The sequence below is a fragment of the Rattus norvegicus genome, chromosome 3 (assembly GCF_036323735.1).
Source record: "Rattus norvegicus strain BN/NHsdMcwi chromosome 3, GRCr8, whole genome shotgun sequence".
Lineage (NCBI taxonomy): Eukaryota > Metazoa > Chordata > Mammalia > Rodentia > Muridae > Rattus > Rattus norvegicus.
In genome coordinates this window covers 98,756,431-98,779,494 of record NC_086021.1, presented here as the reverse complement: position 1 = coordinate 98,779,494, position 23,064 = coordinate 98,756,431, and the positions used below count along the sequence as shown (strand labels likewise).

The 23,064-nt window shown below is 43.8% G+C and overlaps 1 protein-coding gene across 50 annotated transcripts in view; it reads right to left on the bottom strand.

The window, feature by feature from the left end:
- The window catches only part of Phf21a (PHD finger protein 21A), a 190,200-nt gene that overhangs the window by 11,638 nt on the left and 155,498 nt on the right, over window positions 1-23,064 (bottom strand). For 34 of the 50 annotated variants that reach the window (XM_063284918.1, XM_063284925.1, XM_063284933.1 and 31 more), the window contains 7 exons: window positions 22,341-22,430; window positions 20,559-20,852; window positions 7,187-7,285; window positions 4,911-4,962; window positions 4,161-4,240; window positions 3,679-3,739; window positions 1,223-1,386 (listed from right to left, as the gene is read on the bottom strand). In XM_063284918.1, coding sequence (XP_063140988.1) covers window positions 1,223-1,386; window positions 3,679-3,739; window positions 4,161-4,240; window positions 4,911-4,962; window positions 7,187-7,285; window positions 20,559-20,852; window positions 22,341-22,430 — 840 coding nt within the window. Of the gene's footprint in view, window positions 1-1,222; window positions 1,387-1,457; window positions 1,481-3,678; window positions 3,740-4,160; window positions 4,241-4,910; window positions 4,963-7,186; window positions 7,286-20,558; window positions 20,853-22,340; window positions 22,431-23,064 lie in introns of all 50 variants that reach the window. The other 16 variants (XM_063284930.1, XM_063284931.1, XM_063284939.1 and 13 more) reach the window with 3 other exon arrangements.

Below are 23,064 nucleotides of genomic sequence, written 5' to 3'. Positions count from 1 at the left end.
CTCTGGCCCCTTATTTTAAAATTTTTGAGATAGGGTTTCTCTGTTTGGCCCTGTTCTAGAACTCACACTGTAGGCAAGGCTGGACTTGAGATCTGCCTGGGGCTGCCTCCTGAATTCTGGAATTAAAGGTGTACGTCATCACACCCCACTGAGGTGAAGATTCTTAATTTACTCAGAAAAAAAGTGCATGTATGTGTTTGCATGTACAAGTGGGTGCAAGCACACAAAGAAACAAATGTAGCAACAAGCGGTCAATCGGAGCAAATGGTGATACTGTGTGCCGGAGCCTGTCTACAGGTGATGCTGTGGATGTAGCCTGTTTACAGCTGATACTGTACACTGCATCACGCTGCAGATTGTCTACAGGTGACGCTGTGTTGGGCATCGCTGCTGCAGCCTGTCTACAGGTGCCAGCATCTCCAGATTGAAACAAATCACATATAATTTGAGAATTATTTCATCCCTTTATTAAAGCCCTTTGATGGTCTCCTGTTGCACTTAGAATAGAAGCCATAGAACCTTGTATGTGTAGGCCTATCTCACCTCTGGTCACACCTCCCCACACAGCTGAGAAGTCCCCTCTCCCTCTTCGTGGATGATGCCTTCGCCTTCCAGGCACCGCTCCTTGTGCTTTGCTGTTGTTCCATTTCTCCTCCTTGTGCTCATATGTGTCTGACAGGTTACATATTTGTTCCCTTGTTGTCTCCCTCTTTCTACAGAACACAACTCCCCTGAGTGCTTGTATTGCTTGGCTGTTCCTTGATGTATCCCCAGCCTCATGAGGAGCACTTGCTCAGCAGAACATGTAAGTGCTGGACTCTGTTTCTGAGCAGTTCCACCAGCAAAAGACCTCGTGCCTACTATAGCAGCAGGGCTTCTGGAAGCATGTGCCCTGCTCATGTCCTAGCTCTAGCACACCAGTGACAGAAACCACTCAGCTACAGCCCATGTCCCCACCCTCCTGAGAGCTCATTCACAGTTGATCAAATCCAGACTCTGAAACCCTGGGATCCCTGGATTTGTGTGTGTGAACATGACTCTCAAGGACATGGAACAGCTGTGACCCCATAAGAAAGCTACTTCGCAAGGTATGCAAGCATTCTGCAGTGTCTCCTGCTGTTCCAGGGCTAGCAAGGAAGGGTCAGTCTGGTGAGGACACAGCATAGGACAATGGCTTTCCCATGTGAGCTCTCAGAGAGAGTGCACGTCCCAAGTTACTTACGTCTGTGGAGGTGGGGCTGGGCAAGGACACAGGCTGAACAGGTGCAGGGAAAGTGAATGTGGTCTCTGTCTTTTCATTTTCAGGGGAGTCGGGATGACTGGATGGGGGGGATGTTGGGGTAAGGGCTCCAAACCCCAGCACTGCATTGTATTTTGGAGGACGACCTATATACCAAGAGAAGGGAACAAAAGGGGAGAAGGGGGAGGGAAAGACAGGGGAAAATGATCTTACATACCTTTGGCCAGTGTTCCTCATTGGCTAGCATGGAAAGGAAAGTGAGGTAGCAGACAGAAGGTTAGTACACAGGCCAGAGGACGGAAAAGAAGCAAAGATGGCAATGCCATTAGAAACAACTACATGAACCCTAAAAGAGGAGGAGAAGGGAGCCTTAGAGCATGGCTAAGGTGCTGGTGTCTGTAAGGAGACCCATCTCAGGCAGATCACGGTCATGCCTGGATTATCACACCTGAGGTTTCTAACAGGAGGAGGCCGAAGCTAGAACAAAGTTTCTATATATTTTCTGCATTAGTTGCCAAGGATTTTCTGTAGCCATGATTGTTCATGACCCGCTGTTCTCCTGAATGAATTTATTCAGCATCTCTGCTTTCCTGTGTCTCTTGCTAACAGGTCAAACTTTGCTAGTAGGGTGGAGGAGGCAGTGTGAGAAGGCAGAATTCCAGGCAGTTACTCTAGCCCTCTGCTGTCAGAGCCACTGCAAGGGAGTTTCTAGGAGCAGCTGCAGTGTAAGAATATCAGGGAAGTCATAGGCTTCCAAGCCTTGGGCATCCCTGTAAAGGTCTGAGAGCTGCCTCTGTTTCACAACACCAATCGTCACGGACTACATGTTTAAGGAGAGGGCAGGGTGTTGTTTGTCTGAAAGGCCCAATCTGAAGCAATTTCCAAAGACTGTAAAAAAGCAGAGCCCATGGTCACAGGGCATCTAAGGCAGTCACTCTTACCACACACCTAAATCAAGGTCCATGACTCCTGAGAGTCAGGTGATAGCTGCTAATCTGTGAGTGACTATGGACAAGCCCACACACCAAAGTCAGGAAACACCAGTGAAGCCTTATTTGCCTACAAGTGCTGGTGAAGGCTCTCTCACCAATTCCAGTCTATGTCAGGGTCATGCACAGGTACTGTAATGGTCAAACACTACACTAGGACTGCCTGTGTCAGTTGGACAGAGCCTGAGTTACAAAGAGACTTGCCCGGTCTTTTCCCAAAGAACCAAGTGCCGTAAGGAGAAAAAGCCAGCTACAGAATCCTCTCCGCTAACCTACACAAGGTATGCTCTAGCACTCAAACGCAGCCTTTAGTCTCTGATCTTTCTGGCTCATTTGACTGCCGCTCTCTGAGCAGATACTATCTCCCAGCAGACCAGTTAATTGAGGCCACTGGTTGGGGCCTCTTATCAGAGAACTGTGTGGTCACTAAACAAAGAGCTCAACACAAAACCAAAAAGTGACTTATGACTAAGGCCCAGGAGCCAGAACAAAGCAGTAACATAAGGTTTCCCATCTAGATAGGCTGGTTACTTGCAGGACAGACTGATAAAGGATCACTCATGTCACTAAGGCTGGGTGTGCCTCAGGAAGACAATGGCACATTAGTAGTTCTGCCCAGGGCAAAGGTCAGGGAAACCTCAGAAGTCTGCAGTGGCTCTGAGAGCCGGGGTGCATGCACAAAGATCAGAATGCTAGCCATCTACTCTGACCTTCCAGCCTGCAACCGGAACTCGGGACACATTACCACACGGAGAGAGGGACCTTGGGATGTATGACTGACATCAGAGAGTGATTTCAGTGCCTTGTCTATGAGTCTAAGCCTGAGCTATGAAGACCCATTTAGACCTGTGTGGTAAAAGCTGCTGCTGCTTCGCTCTGCCTAGAGTAAGGGGTGGAGGAAGAGAACAGACTGTGTTAGAAGTCTCTCTCTGCGCGAGGGAGTCTGTTTTAACAGCTTGCTTTTCTTCCTTTGCTCGAGATGCTCCCTGATAAAATATTCCAAGTTCTCTTCCTGGAAAGTCTGCAGATCACAGAAACATAGTCCCATTCTACCTTCACCGGCAACAGGAAGACTGAAACAGTATGAGAAACACCTTGGCAACAGCAGTGCTAGGCTGCTTAAAGATGCTAAACACTTCCTTTCACACGATGTTCTGTTCACTGAGCTATTCACAAATGGCCTGGTGGGCTTGTGGCAGGAATTGCTGCATTACCCCATTCTCCTGAGCCAGCTTAGCCAGGACCCAGAAAGTCAGCATTAGCCCCAAGTTCAGAGAGCTAAGAAATCTCTCTTTTCCTCCATATTCTCAGAAAACAACAAAAACTATTTTAAATGGATAGAGCAGCTAGGTTCTAGGACAATGGAAAAGAGGGAGGGAGAAGGAAAAGAAACACAACACAGAAAGCAAAGGTAAAAAGCAAGACAGGGTGTTTTTAAAAGACACTCACCTCTCTTCCGCGTCCCAGGATGCATTGTGCTGTTAAGGTAAGTGACTGCACTCTTCTTACGCTTTGGAGAGTTAAGAAGGAAAGGTGACTATTAAGTAGCGTGGTCATCACGAACACTGCAAACATGCCTACTGCATGCTAACCAGGCAGGCCAACCACCCCAAGGTCTCAGGGCTAGTGAGCGTGACTGTGTGTACTGGGCTCTGAGAGAGTACTCCAAAGGGGCCCGCCTCTGCTTCAAAACAGCAGAGTCAAATAGGAGGAACGAAAACTGTGAGGTAGAATCGTATCTACTCAGACGCCAAGACCTAAAGAGGTGAGCAGTGGCAGTGGAGCTGTGAGCAGAGAAGGAGCCCATCCCTTCACAGAGCTGAAGAGACCAAGTACTGACACAAGGGCTCTTAGCAGGCTTTCAGGGGGACGGACTAACAAGCCACAAGTAGAGTCAGGGCGTGAGGAAGGGCCAGTGCTGGCTGCAGTACCTCTGGCTCAAAGACTGCCCCACTGTACACCGGGTTTGCTGTTGTTCTTCTCTTTCGCTCCTGCCTCTTGCTTTGGATTTCTTGAGAAAAGAAAAGGCTGTGGTTAGAAGACAGGAATGAAGAAGCTAAGGAACAGAAGTGCACTATGTAATGTGCTGGCTTTCAAGGCTATATTTCACTGTGTCCTCAACAGAAGCAAGTGCACTACTCAGGCCTCTCAGTAGGAAGGGAGGCCAGGATGGTCTTTGAAGTGCTGCTCTGTGAATGGGAGTGATGCTGTGGACCACACTCATAAACAGTTATTCTTACTTCTTATTTATTTTTAGACTGCTCTGTGTACCGGTCTGCATGAACTGTGTCTACAGACTCCCAACTAGAACTCACCACTCCCAAATTAGATGATCAGGGCACTGAGCTGTCTAACTGTCCTTGGGATCCTGATGTCCAGACGGACGATGGAGGATATAGGCAAGGACTTGTCAAAGGAGCACTTGCTACTGTTGTGAGACAAAGGCCAGGAGTCACCTTCACTCAGGATCTAGGGAGGCTTCTCAGGACAGGAGTGTGCATGATACCAGGAAGGGAAGGGCCTACACGCTATATGGACAGGAGCAATTTTTTCTCTATAGGAAATCCCGCTTACACTGGTTGAATCATGTGCTCCAAATTTCTATTCTAGGAATTTAGCAAACATCACTTTTAGGAACAAAGCTAGAAATAAGATCATGCTGAGAAAAAATCTTCTCTTACCTTCTAGATGGTCATGTGTTACCAACCCTAGAGATACCATGAAGGCAAGTTTCTGTGTCAAAGAAGAAAAGAATATATTTTAGTCTAGGATTTTACAAAACCAATCTTAGGTTTCCTAGTCAGAAGGCAGGAAAGCCGCTCTGACAGGCCAGAATCACACGAAGAGCCACCACAGAGGCTGTCTGTTCTAGAGTGACTCTAGTTTGCTCAGAAGAATCTTCTTAAAGGTATCCATAGCGGAAAAGCACGCAGAGGAGCTAAAGACCTTCAAGAGCAGCAATTCAGTTCTACGTACACCACTGTTTGCCACAATGTTTCTCACATTTTCTCACATAGCCAGACAGCAGGAGCTCTGGCTAATGACTTCAGGGACAGTGGTGGGTGGTTCTGCTTAGCATTAGGATTTGTGGTTAAACAAGAACCGAGGCAGCTTCTCTCTAGAGGACCCCATCTCCATCTCTACGATAGAGTGTCAGATCCTTTAAACTGCAAAAGGAATGAACTGACTGCTGTTCTTTGCTTTGGTTGGCTGTGATCTGAAAACTGTCTTCATTGTCTACTACGGTGCATGGGTTCTACACCTCAAGTAGAACAAGGAAATCTTCTCTGTAAATAAAGACGCCATCGACCATTAGGCCACATATCCTCACAGAGTTACTAACAATACAGTTGAGCCTTTAACGCATGAGAATGCATGCACACATGCACTCACGCACACATGCACATATCCTGGCTGCCTAGGCCTACTCCCATACTGCTCTCCAGAGTGCTGGAAAGAGAAGCATGTGCCAGAAATTGCTAGCTTCTTCAAAATATTGACCTTCTGGGGCTTGAGAGATAGCTCACTGGTTAAAAGCACTGGGTACTTTCCCAAAGAATCTGAGTTCAATTCCCAGTACCCACATGGTGGCCCACCCATCTGTAACTACAGTTCTTCTGACTTCCATGGCACCCTGTAGACATGCAGGCAAAACACTCATACACTAAAATAAAAATAAATAATAAATCACAGCAGTAAAAAAAATTGTGACACTTTGTGTCATTTTCTGAACGGGACACTCAGAACTCTGGGCCTTCATTGTTATGTTCAGAGTTCTAAAAAAAAAAGAGCTTTGATTTTTTTTCTAATTTCAGCTATTTGGGACTAGTATATAGGGAACCCTTGAGTTTGACTCCTCCTAGGCAAACAAAAGCCTGAGATGGAGAACTCTGACAGGAACAAGGATTGGGCAGGGTGATGCAGTCTTAGTCTGATGCCCATGTTTCAGCACAGCACGCTGAAATGATATATCCGGTGGCCAGGCAGATAACCACATTTCCAACTTCCACGATTCCTCTAAAGTATAACCAAGGCAGAGGCTGCCCACAATATTCACTATAATCAACCTACTCATTCCAGTTAACAATATACTCTTTGTCCTCACACATCCACCCAGTTTATCTCTGCCAGTCTAGACTAAGCTCACAAAAAATTTCTGTTCCTAGGCAGGGTTTCTCTGTAGCCCTGGATGTCCTGGAATTCCTTTTGTAGAACAGGTTGGCCTTAAACTCACAGAGATCCACTTGCCTCTGCCTCCTGAGTATTGGGAGAAAAAAGAAAAGGCATGAGGCTTTGATGGCTGTCTGGCATGGTTTCACTATGGAGAAAGTACTGAGGACAGAGGGGATGGATAGCTGGTCTCCGAGCTCAATCACCAGCAATTTACCAACACACCCAGACCAGCACTTGTGTTTACTTTACCTGTGCCAAGAGTGTCAAGCTAAAATGACCTCTTGCCCATGGACACAGTCTGCTGCTTGAGCTGGCCTCTTTACTGCTTATGTCATGGTGTGGATGTCACCATCGTCAGCCCACTTTCATGCTCAGTGTATCACTGTGAGCCACTGACTCCTTTGGGATTTAGGGCTATAGTGTAGTAAAGCTGTCTTGGTCCTGACAAAGCAGAACACACAGTGACAATGACATCTACAGTGTTAACTGGCATCTGCTGAGGGCGTCGGCTGCCTGATACATCTCGTCTGAGACAAGCACAGCATGGCCTTCCTTAGGAACGCAACAGGACACCTGAGAGCGTCATTCCCCTCTGCTTCAGGATGTGTGTAAGACATCACTTCAGAGCTCGCCCTTTCTGTACTGTGCTCAGGCCCACAAGACTTGGCACTAAGAAAGCTGCCCCAGGTCCATCTGACTCGGTAATCACTACTGTGTGAAAGAAGAGAGAAAGTGGCTAAACCCCATGCCCCGACCCGACAAAGCCTGGCAGAGATGGTACTACCTGAGGGTTCTCTTCTCGTTTTGGTTTTGGTGCAGCAGGTGGGGTGACAGTCCGGCTCTCTGCTTGTTTCTCCTCTGCTTCTGTGTGGGATTTAACTGTCTAGGAGAGAAGAATTAAGTGAAAATTCAGAATTAATTTCTTATTAAAAGAATTGAAAACAGTTTGACTATGATCAAGAAGGAAATAATATACTCAAATTTGAAACATTAACAGATAAGTTCATATGATGTATTTTGTTTAGGAGGAAGAAAAATGTAAAATTCCAGTTGGAGACCCTGGACTGAATGACTGGACTAAATATGAACCTATAAATACAATCAGATACAAGCGTTCCTGTATATAGAATGATGTAGCAGCAGGTAAAAACCTGCTGTCAAGTCTGACAACCCCAAGTTTAGTGCCCAAGACCCACGCAGTGGAAAACAACTTCCCTCTCTTTTCTCCTGGTCTCCACCGTGCACCATGGCATACCCACTGCCCAGTACATAACAGTGTTTTAACGGAAGGCAATCAGAGCTCAGAGGTTAAAAGCACTTTTTTAAGGACAAAGAAAAACTAAATTAAAGGTTGTTTTCCTTGACTGTAGGATATGATGGTTTCCAAGAACATCCATGTCATATATGGATCAGGCTCTGTCCATATGTGCTTACGATCTGTGTAGCATAATACACATCTTATCTCCTGAGCTTTTCCTCAGAACAACCCCAGTGACTACCCAGAACTGCCTTTTCTCAGGGTATTTAAAGTTCAAGCTCTGCTCATTCCAGGCCGTTCTAGAAGCTCTCAGTACACACAGAAGCACCCCCTGCACTAATATCCTCTGACACAAATGGTAGCTTGAACATGAGATCTTTGCATTGCTGTTCTTTTTTGAGTAATGGCTAGTTCTTTTATGAATTTTGTAGAGACAAAGTAGTTTTAGAACAGTAGACATAGAACTATAAATACAAACTAGTAAAAATTGTAGGTGCAGTGGTCTTTTTGTAAGGTAACCCCAAGTCATTAAGTAAATCAAAATGACAGTATCAGACTATTGGTGGGCAGGAGCTGAGTGCAAGGTTTCATCCCCATATAAAAAGACAGCAAAGGTTCTCAAAACCATTACGCTGTTAAACAGTGTACTCGATCTGAAAAAGCCTCACCTTTCTCCTTGGCTATTTTCATACTGTGCCTCTGGCTTTGCACACGGTTACATGGGCAAATGTAAGACCTTCATGTCAACCACTGCTCTCGGGCAGAATCCTGCTATAGGACTCCATGCTACTATACAACCTGAGGAGGGGCTGTTTATATACTTACTCCTTGTTACTACCTCAAGCCCAGCATCTACTTCGTGCCTGAATTCAATAAAGCACTGACCTCCAGGACAATCAATCATATTTCAATCTCTCGACTAACCCCTTCTCCTTCCTTAACTACATAGTTTTTTAATTTAGCTCAAAAGAGCCTATTTCCTCAATAAAGCAAGCCTTCGATGGGAAAGCAGTCATAGCAACATAACTAAGGTCTGAGGTACTCAGAATTAGCTTATTTTTGTCACTTTGTGGAAGGACAAGAGAGAGAGAGAAAGATCAACCACAGGGTGTGTATTCACCTGAATTTCCAGGGATAAGCAAACACGTGGTAGCAATGCTCCTGGGCAAGGCAATCCCCCCCCTAAAGACAGAACATCCTGAGGACACACACAGCCCCCATCCCTTATTGTTATAGGGCAATCAAGATACTGGGGGGGGTGTTCCATTCTCTCAAGGACCTCCTGCTCTGGGGAAAGCCAGCTGCCATGTGCCCAGCACTATGGAAACACACACACAAAATGAAACCAGTCTCCTGCCCACATCCAGCAAAGAGTAAGTCCAGGAATTATCTGACTGAGCTCAGAAGGAAACTGCCCACCTGCAGCTAAGGTCATGACAACTATAGCTCCAGCTAGCTACTTCAAAACCATCCTTAAAGAATGAAAGACAAATGAAGGTCAGATAAACAAGAGATAAGAATGTCCACTGCTGGCATACCTGCCTTAAAGACAAGACAACGTCCTTTGCCTTACAGAAGCTTTTCAGTTTCATGAGGTCCCACTTATTAATTATCTTCGTGTCTGAGCCTCAGTGTTCTCTTCAGGAAGTTGTCTCCTGTGCCAATGTGTTCAAGGGTCTTCCCCACTTACTCTATGATCAGGTTCAATGTGTCTGGTTTGGTGTTGATCCACTTGGACTTGAGTGACAGACATGGATCTATTTGCATTCTTTTACATGCAGACATCTAGTTAGACCAGCAACATTTGTTGAAAATGCTTTCTTTTTCCATTGTATATTTCTGGTTTCTTTATCAAAAATTAAGTGTCCATAGATGTGGGGGTTTTCTTCTGGGTCTTCGATTCTATTCCATTGATAAATCTGTCTATTTTTTATGCCAATACCATGTGGTTTTTATTAATATTGCTCTGTAGTAACAGTTGAAATCAGGCATAGTGATACCCACCGCCCCCAAGAAATTTTTATTGTACAGGACTGTTTTAGCTATCCTGAGTTTTTTGTTTTTCCATATAAAGTTGAGTATTGTTCTTTTAATGTCTATAAAGAATTGTGATGGACTCTTGATGGGGATTGCATTAAAGCTATTATTGCTTTTGGTAAGATGGTTGTTTTTACTGTACTAACCTTACTGATCCATGAGCATGGGAGATCTTTCCATCTTCTCATATCATCTGCAATTTCTTTCCTCAAAGACTTGAAGTCATTGTCATGCAAATCTTTCACTTGCTTAGTTGTCCCAATATATTTTATATTATTTGTGGCTATTGTGAAGGGTATTGTATCCCTGATTTTCTCAGCCCATTCCTTGTTTGTATACAGGAGAGCTACTGACATTTTGAGTTAATCTAGAATCCAGCCAATTCACTGAAGATGTTTATCAGCTGTATGAGTTCCCTGGTAGAATTTTTGGGGTCAATTATACATATTATAGTCATCTAAGAATAGCAATGCTTTGACTTCTTCCTTTTCAATTTATAATTCCTTGATTTTCTTCAGTTGTTTTACTGCTCTGGCTAGAACTTCAAGTATTATATTGAATAGATAGGAAGAGAGTGGACAACCTTGTCTTGTTCCTAATTTTAGTGGAATTTCTTTGAGTTTTTCTCCAGTAATTTTTTTAAAAATTGGATATTTCTTTATTTACATTTCAAATGTTATTCCCTTTTCTGGTTATCCTATCCATAAGCCCCCTATCCCCTCCCCATCCACCCCCCCTTTCCACTCCCATCCCCAACATTCCCTTACATTAGGGATCCAACCTTGGCAGGACCAAGGACTTCTCCTTCCATCGGTACCCAACAAAGCCAGTTTCTCTCCAGTAATTTGATGTTGGCTATAGGATTGCTGTAAATTGCCTTTATTATATTTAGGTATGTCCCTTGGATCCATAATCTCTCTAGGACTTTTATCATGAAGAGGTGTTGGATTTTGTTAAAGGCTTTTTTAGTATCTAATGAGATGATCATGTGTTTTTCTCTCTGTTTATATAGTGGATTATACTGACAGATTTTCATATGTTGAACCATCACTGCCTCTCTAGATTGAAGTCTACTTGGTCATGGAGGATGATGTTTTTAAGTATTTTTAGATTTAGATTTCAAGTTATTTTATTGAATATTTTTGCATCAATGATCATGAAGGGAAACTGGTTTGTAATTCTCTTTCTTTGTTGAATTTTTGTGTGGTTTGAATATCAAGGGAACTGTGGCCTCAGAAAATGATTTGGCAATGTTCCTTCTGTTTCCAGTTCATGGAATAATTTGAAGAGTATTAGAGTATTAGCTCTTTGAAAGTCTGGTAGAATTCTATGCTAAAATCATCTGTCTCTGGCCTGTTTGTTTGTTTGTTTGTTTTATTTGGGAGAAGTCTTAGTAAGGGTTTTACCTCTGTGAACAGACACCATGATCAGTGTAAGTTTTATAAAGGACAACATTTAATTGGGGCTGGCTTACAGGTTCAGAGATTCAGCCCATTATCATCAAGGCAGAAACATGGCAGCATCCAGACAGGCATGGTGCAGGAGGGGCTGAGAGTTCTATATCTTCATCTGAAGGCTGCTAGCCGAATACTGGCCTCCAGGGGGCTAGGACTAGGGTGTTAAAGGCCACACCCACAGTTACTTACCTACTCCAACAAGGCCACACCTCCCAACAGTGCCACTTCCTGGGCCCCACATATACAAACCCTCACAGGAGACTTTTGATGACTGCTGCCATTTCCTTAGGGATTATAGGTCTATTTAAATTGTTTATCTGATCTTGATTTAACTTTGGTAACCGAGATCAAGAATATTGTTCATTTCTTTTAGATTTTCCAATTTTGTGGAGTACAGGTTTTTGAAGTATGACCTACTGATTGCTTGGATTTCCTCGATGTCTGTTATTATATTCTCCCTTTTGTTTCTGATTTCATTAATTTGGATATTCTCTCTTTGTCTTTTAATGGAAAAAGATTTTCACCAACTCCACATCTGACAGAGGGCTAATATTCAAAATATAAAGAACTCAAGAAACTAGATATCAGGGGCTCAAGAGATGGCTCAGCAGTTGAGCACACTGGCTGTTTTTTCAGAGGACCCAGGTTCAATTCCCAGGTTCCACATGGCCGCTTACAACTATTGGTTCCATGGGACCCAACACATAAACATACAGGCAAAACAACAATGCACATAAAATAAAAATTAAAAAAAAAGAAACTAGACATCTAATAATCCTACCTAAAAACGAGGTACAGATCTAAACTGAGAATTCTCAACAGGAGACTCTCAAATGGCCAAGAAACACTTACATGTTCAACATCCTTAACTGCCAGGGAAATGCAAATCAAAATGACTCAGACTCCACCTCACACCTGTCAGAATGGCTAAGAGCAACAACCGAAGCCACAGCACATGCTGGCGAGGATGTGGATCACGGGGAACACTCCTCCATTGCTGGTGGGAGTGGAAACTTGTACAGCCACTCTGGAAATCAATATGGCGGTTCCTCAGAAAACTGGGAAGAGAGTTACCTCAAGATCCAGCACTGGTACCCTGGGCCCATCCCAAGGGATGTTCTGTCTAAAGGACATTGTTCGACTATGTTCATAGCAGCTTTATTTGTAATAGCCAGAAACTGGAAACAACGTAGATGTCCCTCAATGGAAGAATGGTAAAGAAAACATGGTACATTTACACAATGGAGGACTACTTAGCTATTAAAGAACATAACATCATGAAACTTGAAGGTAAACAGATGGAACTACAAAAAAAAAAAAAAAAAAAGAATCATCCTGAGTGAGGTAACCCAGATCCAGACAGACAGACCTGGTATGGACTCACGGAAAAGTGGGTATTAACTATAAAGTAAAGGACAATCGTGCTACGATCCACAGCACCAGAGAGGCTAAGTAACAAGGAGGATTCAAAGGGAATCCCCCGGGAAGGATCCCCCGGGGAGGGAAAATAAAACAGACTTTGAAGATGGACTGGGAGCAATGGGGGATGGAAACAGCAGAATCAGGCGGGTTATGCATAGGCAGAGAGTACTGGAAGAGGCAGCTGCAACTGGGGGCATTTTGGGGGAGGGGCAGAAACCCAGTTCACTGGGAACTCCCAGGAATCCACAAGGGTGACCTAGTGAGTACGCATAGTAATAGGGACACGGAGTCTGAACTGGGACACCAACCCAGTCACAAAAACTCTGACCTAACAATTTGTCCTGCCTAGAAGGTGTGCTGGGGTAAAGGTGGCACAGAACTTGTGGGAATGGCCGATTAATAACTGGTCCAACTTGAGGCCCAAATCCAGAGAGGAAATCCATGCCTAGGATAGAACCAAACATGACTAGCAAATAAAAACAAAACAAAACAAAACAAACAAACAAACAAACAAACAAAAAGCATCAAAAAACCCAACAACAACAGAAAACCAAAACAGTCAATTATTCCTAACGATAAGTCCTGCTCTACCTGTAGCTGGAGCCTAGCATAACCGTTATCAGAGATGCTCCACACAGCAACTGCTGAAAGCACATGCAGAGACCCACGGCCAAACATTAGTATCCTGGGGAATTCTAAATTCAGGGAATCCTACAGAAAAAGTGGGAGAGAACTGTAGGAACCAGAGGGATCAAGGACACAAAATAATGACCCACAGAATGAACTAACCATGGTTTATAAGAACATAATACAACCATCACTTCAAGCCTTTAAACTTAGCAGGGGTGGAGGTGGGGCATGGGATGTCTGAATTCAAGGCAAGCCTGGGATATATAGTGAGACCCTGCCTAAAAATAACAAATGAACAAAACCCTCAAATATGTCCTTTAGGAGAAACACTCAATAGAAGTTATAAACTGCTAGAGCCAAGAAATAATATGAAATAACTAAAAAGCAGAGCAGCGGGCATTATTCCTAATCATATAGTCAGGAGAGAGGATCTTTAAAAAAATGCATCAGATAATTGCACAATTATGTAACACAAAAGAAATGGACAGGTCGCTACAAGTAAATTACCCAAACTGAGCCAACATGGCACACAAAGTCTAAACAGATATAACAGCAGACTGAAACAGGAATCAAAGCAAACGAAAGGGCTGCATGGATGGTTCACCTGAGCTTCACCCAATACGAAAGAGGAGCCCAGGAGCTGGTGAGAGCTCATGGGTGAGAGCACTGACACTCTCACAGAGGACCTGGGCTCAGCTCACAGCATCCACATTAGGGAGCTCACAAGCACCTTAACCCCAGTGTCAGGGGATCCACACCTCCCGGCCTCTATAGGTATGTGTACACACGTGCACATGCACATATATACATAATTTAAAAATTAAAAACCTTACACACACACACACACACACACACACACACACACACACACACACACCCTATTGCAAGCTAATAAAACTCAGCAATGTAACAGGGTACAACAGTTCAATGAAGGACAGCAAGAACAAAGTGAAAGACAACTTATAGAAAAAGGAAAATAGTATTTAAAAATGATGTCTGCTAAGGTATCCAGACTAAGTAAGAACTACACTTCATCAAGAGAAAGAGTAACAACTCGACTTTAAAGTGGGACAAAGAGAGGTTGGAGAGATGGCTCAGTGGTTAAAAGCACTTGCTGCTTTTGCAGAGAAAGGACCCAGGCTCAGTTCCTAGCACCTGCATGGTGGCTCACCATTGTCCATAACTTCAGTCCTAACAGGTCTAATGCAATCTTCTGACCTCCATGGATACACAATGTACAGACACACACCTGAACAAAACATTCACGCACAAAATAAGTAAGCTTAAATTGTTTTTGAAGCAAAAAATAAAGAAATGGTCTAAATAGATATTTCTTTTTAAAATATATGCAAATGCAAGTAAACATAAAAAGAAAACAAATATCATTAATAATTATGGAAATGCAATCACCATATTTGCATACCTTATACCCCATATGACAGCTATAAACAAAATATTCTTAGACTAGCATGAATATTAAGCAGATGGAATGTACATATATTATTGTTGGAAATGAAAGTTGCTGAGTGTGACTCTCAGGAAGTGTGGTGTCACGTAACACAGCAACCACTCTCAGCTACACACCCAAAGGAACTGTAAACAAGGCACGTACAGGTGCTGTGCACAAATGCTCCCAGGGGCACAAATGTTACTCAATGTTGTCTCAGTGGCTGTAAGGTGGCCATAACTCAAATGTCCATCAACAGATAAATGGACAATTTGTAATATACCCAAAGATGATTATGTGTGTGTGTGAATCAGTAATCAAAAAGGAGCACCAGCAATATTTCGAAGTAAGTGAATCTTGAAAACATGCTAGCTCAAAGAAGTCAGACATAAAGGCTACTCATTAAATGGTTCCATTTATATGAAACAGCAGAGTCATCAATGCCACAGACACATCAGACTGGTGACTGCCAGAGACAGACAATGGAGTAGATGAAAAGTAGCTGCTTAATACACACTGGGTTTTATTTTAGGAAAATGAAAATATTTTGCAACTAGACAGACGGCAGTTGCACAACACTGTAAATGTATTAAATGCCACTAAACTGTTTACTTTTGAACAGCTAATTATTAGTGAAGTGAATTTCATTTCAGTTAAAAAATATTAAGAAACAAAGAACAATGATTCTAAAAGTTTGGCCTCTCTCTTAAAGAAAGTAAAGCTTTATTCAGAACTGAAGCTGCCCTGAAGATGTTACCTTTTGCTAACAGTTACCAGCATTTAACAACTAGGCAATCCTTCAGAGCCTCTGGAATCTGGACTTTGACGTTTCCATATGACCAACACTGGTGACTGCCAAGCAGCAGTGGCTTCCTCAGACGTGAGCCTTTCCCACTCTTTCCTGTCCATTATAGCCACACATGGATTATTTTAAGAGGAATGAGCAATGATGTTAGCATATCACTTACAGCCGTGCTCTACAGAAGATGGAAAGATAAGATCATTTGTCTGCCTAGCGCATCGCTCACTTATAGCTCCTGCTTTGTACACCCTTCTTCATGTGTCTGAAGGATCTCCTGCTCTTGTTTGGTTATGAAAGATAGAATCCTCAAACTTGGGGCTGGCTCAGTGGTTAAGAGCACTGACTGCTCTTCCAGAGGTCCTGAGTTCAATTCCCAGCACCCACATGGTAGCTCACAGTCATCTATAATAGTGTATCTGAAGACAGCTACAGTATACTCATATACATAAAATAAATAATTCTTTAAAAAAAAAGAATCCTCAAACTTTGGCATGTCCAGACCTAAGGTAATAATTTATATCCTACAGAGGACTCAACTAGCCACAACATCCCACAAGACAAAGACAAGTCCAGAACAACAGTCACCTGTCTTCAACTTCTATGGCTCAGAGAAACTACAATTGTCTGATGCTAGCAGAGGGTGGTTCATGGATTTGAGGAAAGAAACCACCTCTGTATCACAAAAGGACAACTGACGAAGGGTAACCTGACATAGCAGAATCTCAGGTAGAGGAAACAGCTTTCTGTTGGAAGAGATGCCATTGAAGACTTCCATAGATCAAGAGAAGTCAGTGCATGGGTTCAAAGGTTTGGAGGACAGGCTGCCTCTCCTGTAAGGACTGACACAGCTGTGACTTTAGGTAAAGCCAGTGCTCATTCTCAAAATCCTAAGGCCCCTGAGAAGTGCACTAACTCTCCTCTGTCTGTGCTCTGCACATGAGGCACATCTGTCTGGGCTCTGTACTTGAGGCACATCTGTCTGTGCTCTGCACATGAGGCACATCTGTCTGTGCTCTGTACATGAGGCACATCTGTCTGTGCTCTGTATATGAGGCACATCTGTCTGTGCTCTGCACATGAAGCACATCTGTCTGTGCTCTGCACATGAAGCACATCTGTCTGTGCTCTGTACATGAGGTACATCTGTCTGTGTTCTGCAAATGAGGCACATCTGTCTGGGCTCTGTACATGAGGCACATCTGTCTGTGCTCTGCACATGAAGCACATCTGCCTGTGCTCTGTACATGAGGCACATCTGCCTGTGCTCTGCACATGAGGCACATCTGCCTGTGCTCTGTACATGAGGCACATCTGTCTGTGCTCTGCACATGAAGCACATCTGTCTGTGCTCTGTATATGAGGCACATCTGTCTGTGTTCTGCACATGAGGCACATCTGTCTGTGCTCTGCACATGAGGCACATCTGTCTGTGCTCTGTACATGAAGCACATCTGTCTGTGCTCTATACATGAAGCACATCTGTCTGTGCTCTGTACATGAAGCACATCTGTCTGTGCTCTATACATGAAGCACACAGCTTGGACAGTTGCACATCTGTTTACAACTCAAGTTTATGAACACTATAAGTCCACTCTAAGTCTTACAGCTCAGATAGATCTCTTCTAAAACGTTAGTGTCATTGTCAGTGCACCTGGTCACCCAAGAGCTCTGATGGAACTGACAAAGATGTTGATGAAGTTTTCACACCTGTTAACACAATGTCCATCCCACAGCCCATGGGTCAAGGAATAATTGTGACTTTCAAATATTATTATTTAAGAAGTACATTTTAAATAGAGCAATAGTAGCCATAGACTGAAACCTTCTGGAAAGGATTCAATATTCTAGATGCCCAAATTCTATACATATATCAAGTCTCAAACATTAACAGAAAGTTGACCCTTGTCTTCACAGACAATTTTGAGGGGCTTAAAGCTAGAGCAGAAGCAACAGAGGAGGAGTCAGCAGTGGGGTGTGGCGTGTGCTGGCATGTGAACTCATCACAGGACTAGGCTCTAACAGAGGACAGACAGGCTGCTCCTGATGATGGGAAAAGTAAACATGTTTTGGAGATGGAATCTTCTCTAGAGAATATTGGAGATTCATTCTGGGTTTTGAAAGAAACCCTATCATGAGATCCCTCATGAAAGGAATGTGACTCAAAGCACATCTCTGCCACCTTAATAATCTACTGCCATCACCTCACTTAATAGCCACTAATCTGATCAGTCAACAGCCACCAACATTAGAGCAGGGCCCTCAACCTACTGCAATATTACTACTTGCTGAAAGATTTAAAACTAAGATGTGTACATTTATGGGCGCAGTGGCTTTTCTGAAGCCCAAGACTGCGGCACAGTGTACACATGACTCTAAATGTATTGGGGAGTTCGTGCACTTATCGTCTGTCTTGCTTTACTGTGGTGGTCTGTAACCAAAGCCCACAATGTCTTTATGGTGTTCCTGGGTCTTGAGCCTTCAAGCTCTGTATGCTCTGCTTTTCTCTTAGATCCACAGTGTAGTATAGCTTCAATAAAGGAGACATCTAAAGATCTTTTAGTGAGGGTGGATAAGAAGACTCCAGGGGCAGATGTGAGACCATTATAGGTTTTCAACTTTACTGCCTTCTTTCTATGTCTAAGGAAGAGAGAGGCCATGAATCAACATAATCGGCCATGCTTCCTTCCCTGAAGCAAAGCGTCAATGCCTGATCCAGACGCAGAGGCCGAGCTCTGTGGTTTAGGCTCTGACTTTTCCTTCTCATCTTCATATACCAATGCCGTGAGCCGCAGAGGAGCTGGCACCTGACTTTTCTTTTTGGTGCTGTAAGAGAAGCAGCCCAGGTCCTTGTACACGCCAGGCCAGCGCTCCATCCCTAGAGTTCTCTATGGAGTCTCGAGAATGCCGTATACACAGGCTGTCGTCCTGAGAGGAGGCCGCTACTTGTTTCCTTACGTTAGCTCACCTATGAGAAGGGCAGCAGGGGCTCTGAAGTCAGGAATTCTGAGAACAGAATCTATTCTAGACAGAGTTCCTGCTAGCTGTGCTAATCTGACTGGATTCCTTCTAGTAAAGAGAAAAGACAAGAAGGCTTTAAGCTTAGAACTTCTGTGGCCATAAAATCAAACCATAAGATGCCACTAACATGAAGTCTGGAGATATGAAAGATGCTCGAGACCAGAAAACACTATGCTAACACACATGGTTTGCTTTCTCTGTTTTAAAATCCTGTTAGCACGTAAACAGAAAACATCTATGCAATAGAAAATGGTAATACTAATTGACCACTGGTGGCAAAATTAATATAACAGAAAATGCATAGGTTGTAGGGAAAGCATCTTCTATGATTCATATTTCTGTGATGCTTGCATTTTTAAAATCACATGTGTTGTCTGTAAAATGAGAAAAAGAGATGCAAAAAATAAGATAAAATGAAAACAGGTTATTTTGCTTCTTTTTTAAAATGTGAGCACACTGTCACTGTCTTCATGCAAAACAGAAGAGGGCATTGGATCCCATTGCAGATGGTTGTAAGCCACCATGTGGTTGCTGGGATTTGAATTCAGGACCTCTGGAAGGGCAGTCAATGCTCTTAACCACTGAGCCATCACTTCAGCCCCTTTTGTTTTTTTTTTTAAGGCAGGGTTTCTTTGTGTAGTCTTGGCTGTCCTGGAACTAGCTTTGTAGACAGGCTGGCCTTGAATTCAAGAGTTCCACCGGTCTCCTGAGTGCTGGGATTAAACATATGTGCCACTACTGCCTGGCAAAAAGCTTTTGCTTTACTTAACACAATGTAAAAGAGAAGTGAGGCTGTGATGGAAAGTGGCATGGTTGGCCACCCACTGAGGCAGATGATTGAGACTCACCAGAGACTGTTTTCTCATGGACAAGAGACCACGTCTGAGCAGTTAGAAACAGACCAGGGCACTGACGTTTTGAGACAGGCACATGATTTAAAATAGTTGTAATAACTAACTACTGTAAAATATTTTGAGGGGCTGGGGATTTAGCTCAGTGGTAGAGCGCTTACCTAGGAAGCGCAAGGCCCTGGGTTCAGTCCCCAGCTCCGAAAAAAAGAACCAAAAAAAAAAATATTTTGGAAAACGCATATAGTTAGGAGAAGAGAATCTTCTATTATTCTTACATTTCTGTGATATCTGTATCCTTAAGTCATATGCCGTATCTATATAATCATAAAAGGAAATTAAAAGAGCTTTTTCTTTATAAAGTCGAGTGAGGTTTAACGATGGGAAGGGGAACTGTGAAGCCCCATCAAGGAGCTCAGGGCTGCACACTATATAGGGCGGTCCAGGCTTGCAGCCCAGACTGGTCCAGGTGGCAGCCATCTTCCTGCCTGATCCTCCCAGTGTGGAATTATAGACTGTCCCAGCAGGCCAGTGGCTAGTTAAATCCACTTTCTTGGAAACTGCTTTTCTCTGAAGCCCCCGTCTCGTCACTGCTCTTTCTCTAGGCAGGGCAGTGATGGCTAGAGATCCTCCCCGAGGACATCTGCTGCTGAGCCTTCAGGGCTTCTCTGGAGATCACTGATTTTACTCTATTCTTACTAACTTTACTAACTTATAATAAAAATCTGACTTCAGAAAATATAAATGTAGCTTTAATGTTTGAACTAAAATGTCTGCTACATGTAGTCTAGAAAGTTAAAATCTGTTTGGTTCTATGTTATCTGTGATGAGCAATTAAGTCTCTGAAATGAAATCCCTTCTCTGCTTTGTTTACTGCTCCTGACTGACTCTCACAGTCGGATTCTCATTTGGACTCTTAGTGGGTGAAGCTAATGTGATGTTTTCTATTTCCAGTATGGGGTGCTTCCTCCCCGAGGCAGCCCCCTACTGCCTCTTCTGTGATTTCTGCATTAAAGCCAGCAGGGGGAGCACATTTACATGAGACTCTGAAGTCAGCTACCTTGGGAAACAATGCAGCTTCAGGAGACAGGGTCTTTTGAATGCAAGTTATCATATGATAAAGTGATAGGATGTGGATTTGGTGCTGAGGTGAAGCACCCTTGATAAAGAGTATTTAGAAAGCATCCAGCAGCCACTATTTCAAGGGTGAGGCTACCACCACAGCAGATGTCCATACCTGTTTCTCCAGGCTTGGTTTGCTAAGCTGTACAGTCTGAGGTCCAGCGAGTCTGGTCCCTGGAGTCGCTATGACAATGCTGGTGAGCTGGGCCATGGGGAACGTTTTGGCTATGGTTGCAGTCTGTCCATTGACAACACGGACAGGGTGGATGGAATTCTGGGATGTGGGGAGGGTTGTGGGTGTAAACTTGGTCAGCATGACAGGCCTCTGGATAAGCTGAGGAGCTGCAAGCATGGGAGGAGGCGCTGGAGCGATAGGAATGTTATTCTGGGCCACAGGCTTGGGTCGAACCTATGAGAGAGAGAGAGAGAGAGAGAGAGAGAGAGAGAGAGAGAGAGAGAGAACAATTCTGTATTACCAGAAGTATCAAGTCTTCCAGCGTTTCCAAGCAGACTGGTGCCAAGTGTGGCCCACAACAGTCTTCTAAGTCTGAATGTTTAGGTTAACTTAAAATGATCCTGTGGTGGCTGCTACTGATATAGTAGCAATAACTACATTAAACAGTTATCAACACCTATAGATATAGATTTCTAAAACAAAAAGCTTCATGAATTCTACCAACATACCATATTGATTTCACTGTTTGGAAAACATGAACTAAACCTTTGAGTCTTTACTGAAAACCGTCCATATAGCTGTTGTGAGAATGAAAATAGACTGTCCCTATAAAGAGCCCAGGACTACAGTAGGGTTCTCTAAAGATCAGTTCACACCATTTTGAATGTCCTGACTATTCTTCCAGACCAGAGTCCTAAGTACTTCCAGCCTGTGGTCTACCAGCAGAAAGAGGGAATCTCTAAAGCATTAAGACGCTCCTGTTAAGTACTTGTCTGCAAAGCTTCCACAGCCCGCTGCTGCTAGGACTAAGCACACAGCTCTGCACAATGTGAGGATCCACAGACTCCTCTCCAGCTCTAACCTGGGTGGCCTCATGGTCTCTGCACAGCCACAGCCAATCTCCTTGGCTCTTTGATGTGCCTGTGTGTCTCTACTCCAGACATGAGTGCCTACACTGTACTCTCAGCCTGGGACAGTTTAAAAATTCCTTCTTCAAAATGTATCAGACAGACTTTACTGGGGTTTTAGGTCTCACATTGAATGTAGACTCTTCAAGAAAATCATGAATGTACGTTCTCTATCAGTTCAGAAGGTCTGTGTCCCTTCTACTGTACAGTGCCCTTATGGACACTAATTCCCTATAGGCAACCATGCTGCTGCTGTGGCTGTGTTTCGAAAATCAGCATATCCAGGACACACTAGATTAGTACAATATTTGCTACCAATAGCACTTATAAAGATCAATCTGATGAGCGACAGGATCATCTTCTCTCATACTAGTACTGTATGACTGACTCCCCACAGAAAGACTCCTTTCTCTCTGTGTCTGAAAGCTACACCCTCAGAGAATAACTCTTGGTTTTTCTCTTGATGGACTGGAGTCAAGCAGGGTAAGTCTAGTTGCTGGGAGAACTGTTAGAGGTTAGGGGAGGCAGTACTTCTTGAGGCTGGGTAGAAAAGCCCAGTGCAGACCCCTACTCCAACTCCTGTAAGCCAGATTTCACAATGGCTTATCTGGCTGTTGAGCCTCCCTCTACTCTTTTTTAGCAAAGTTTCCCTTTGCTTCATTCATATGGCAATATTTTCTCCAACCAAGGTAGTGACACCATGATGCTTCCCCTGGTGTTATCTTGGCTGCTCTCTGTCAGGTACCTTCAGCATGGGCAAGCCCTGAGGATCTCACGGCCCTTCCCACTGCTGGAGTTCCCACTGCTCACTCACCTGTGGAAGAAAGTTTGGACGTGGAGTGAGTCTAGGAGGAGGGATAAACTGTGGTACTTTGATGGGCTGAGGAGGTGTTGCTTGAACCTGCTAAGAAACAGGGAAACAGAAATAAACCTGAGGGCAGTCACTATTCAGTATTAGAGGCAGGCACATGAAGGACACGGGCATCTGCCTTCCATACACCACCAGCTCTTTCCTGCAGTTCATTATGTGAACTGGTGCTGCTTTAGAAACTATTTCCTCTCCCACCCACACTCTGCCCCATAAAGTGACCAACTGCACTGTCTCCTCACATGCAGAACCAAAAACAGTCAGCAGTTGTGGACGGTTTGATACTCACGAACTCTTACATTTATACATTTTAAGAGTCGAAACTACATCTAAAGAAAAATCAAATTTACTGTCTGTCCAAATGAATTTTCCTTCCCCCAAAGATACAAGCTTTACTCAACAGATAGCAGCTTTCTTCCCTACAGAGAATTTTTTTTTCTGGCTTCTTGAGATATGGTTTCTGTGTAGCCTTGGCTGACTGGAACTCAGTCTGTAGATCAGGCTGGCCTCAAATTCAGAGATCTATCTGCCTCTGCTTCCTGAGTGCTGGATTAAAGGTGTGAGCCACCGCACCCAGTCTACAGAGAAATGGTGACTCTTCATGCCTGGTTGAGGGAATAGGACTGCATGTCTAAGGACTCCTGGATGAGTGATAAAAACCTTCACTTTG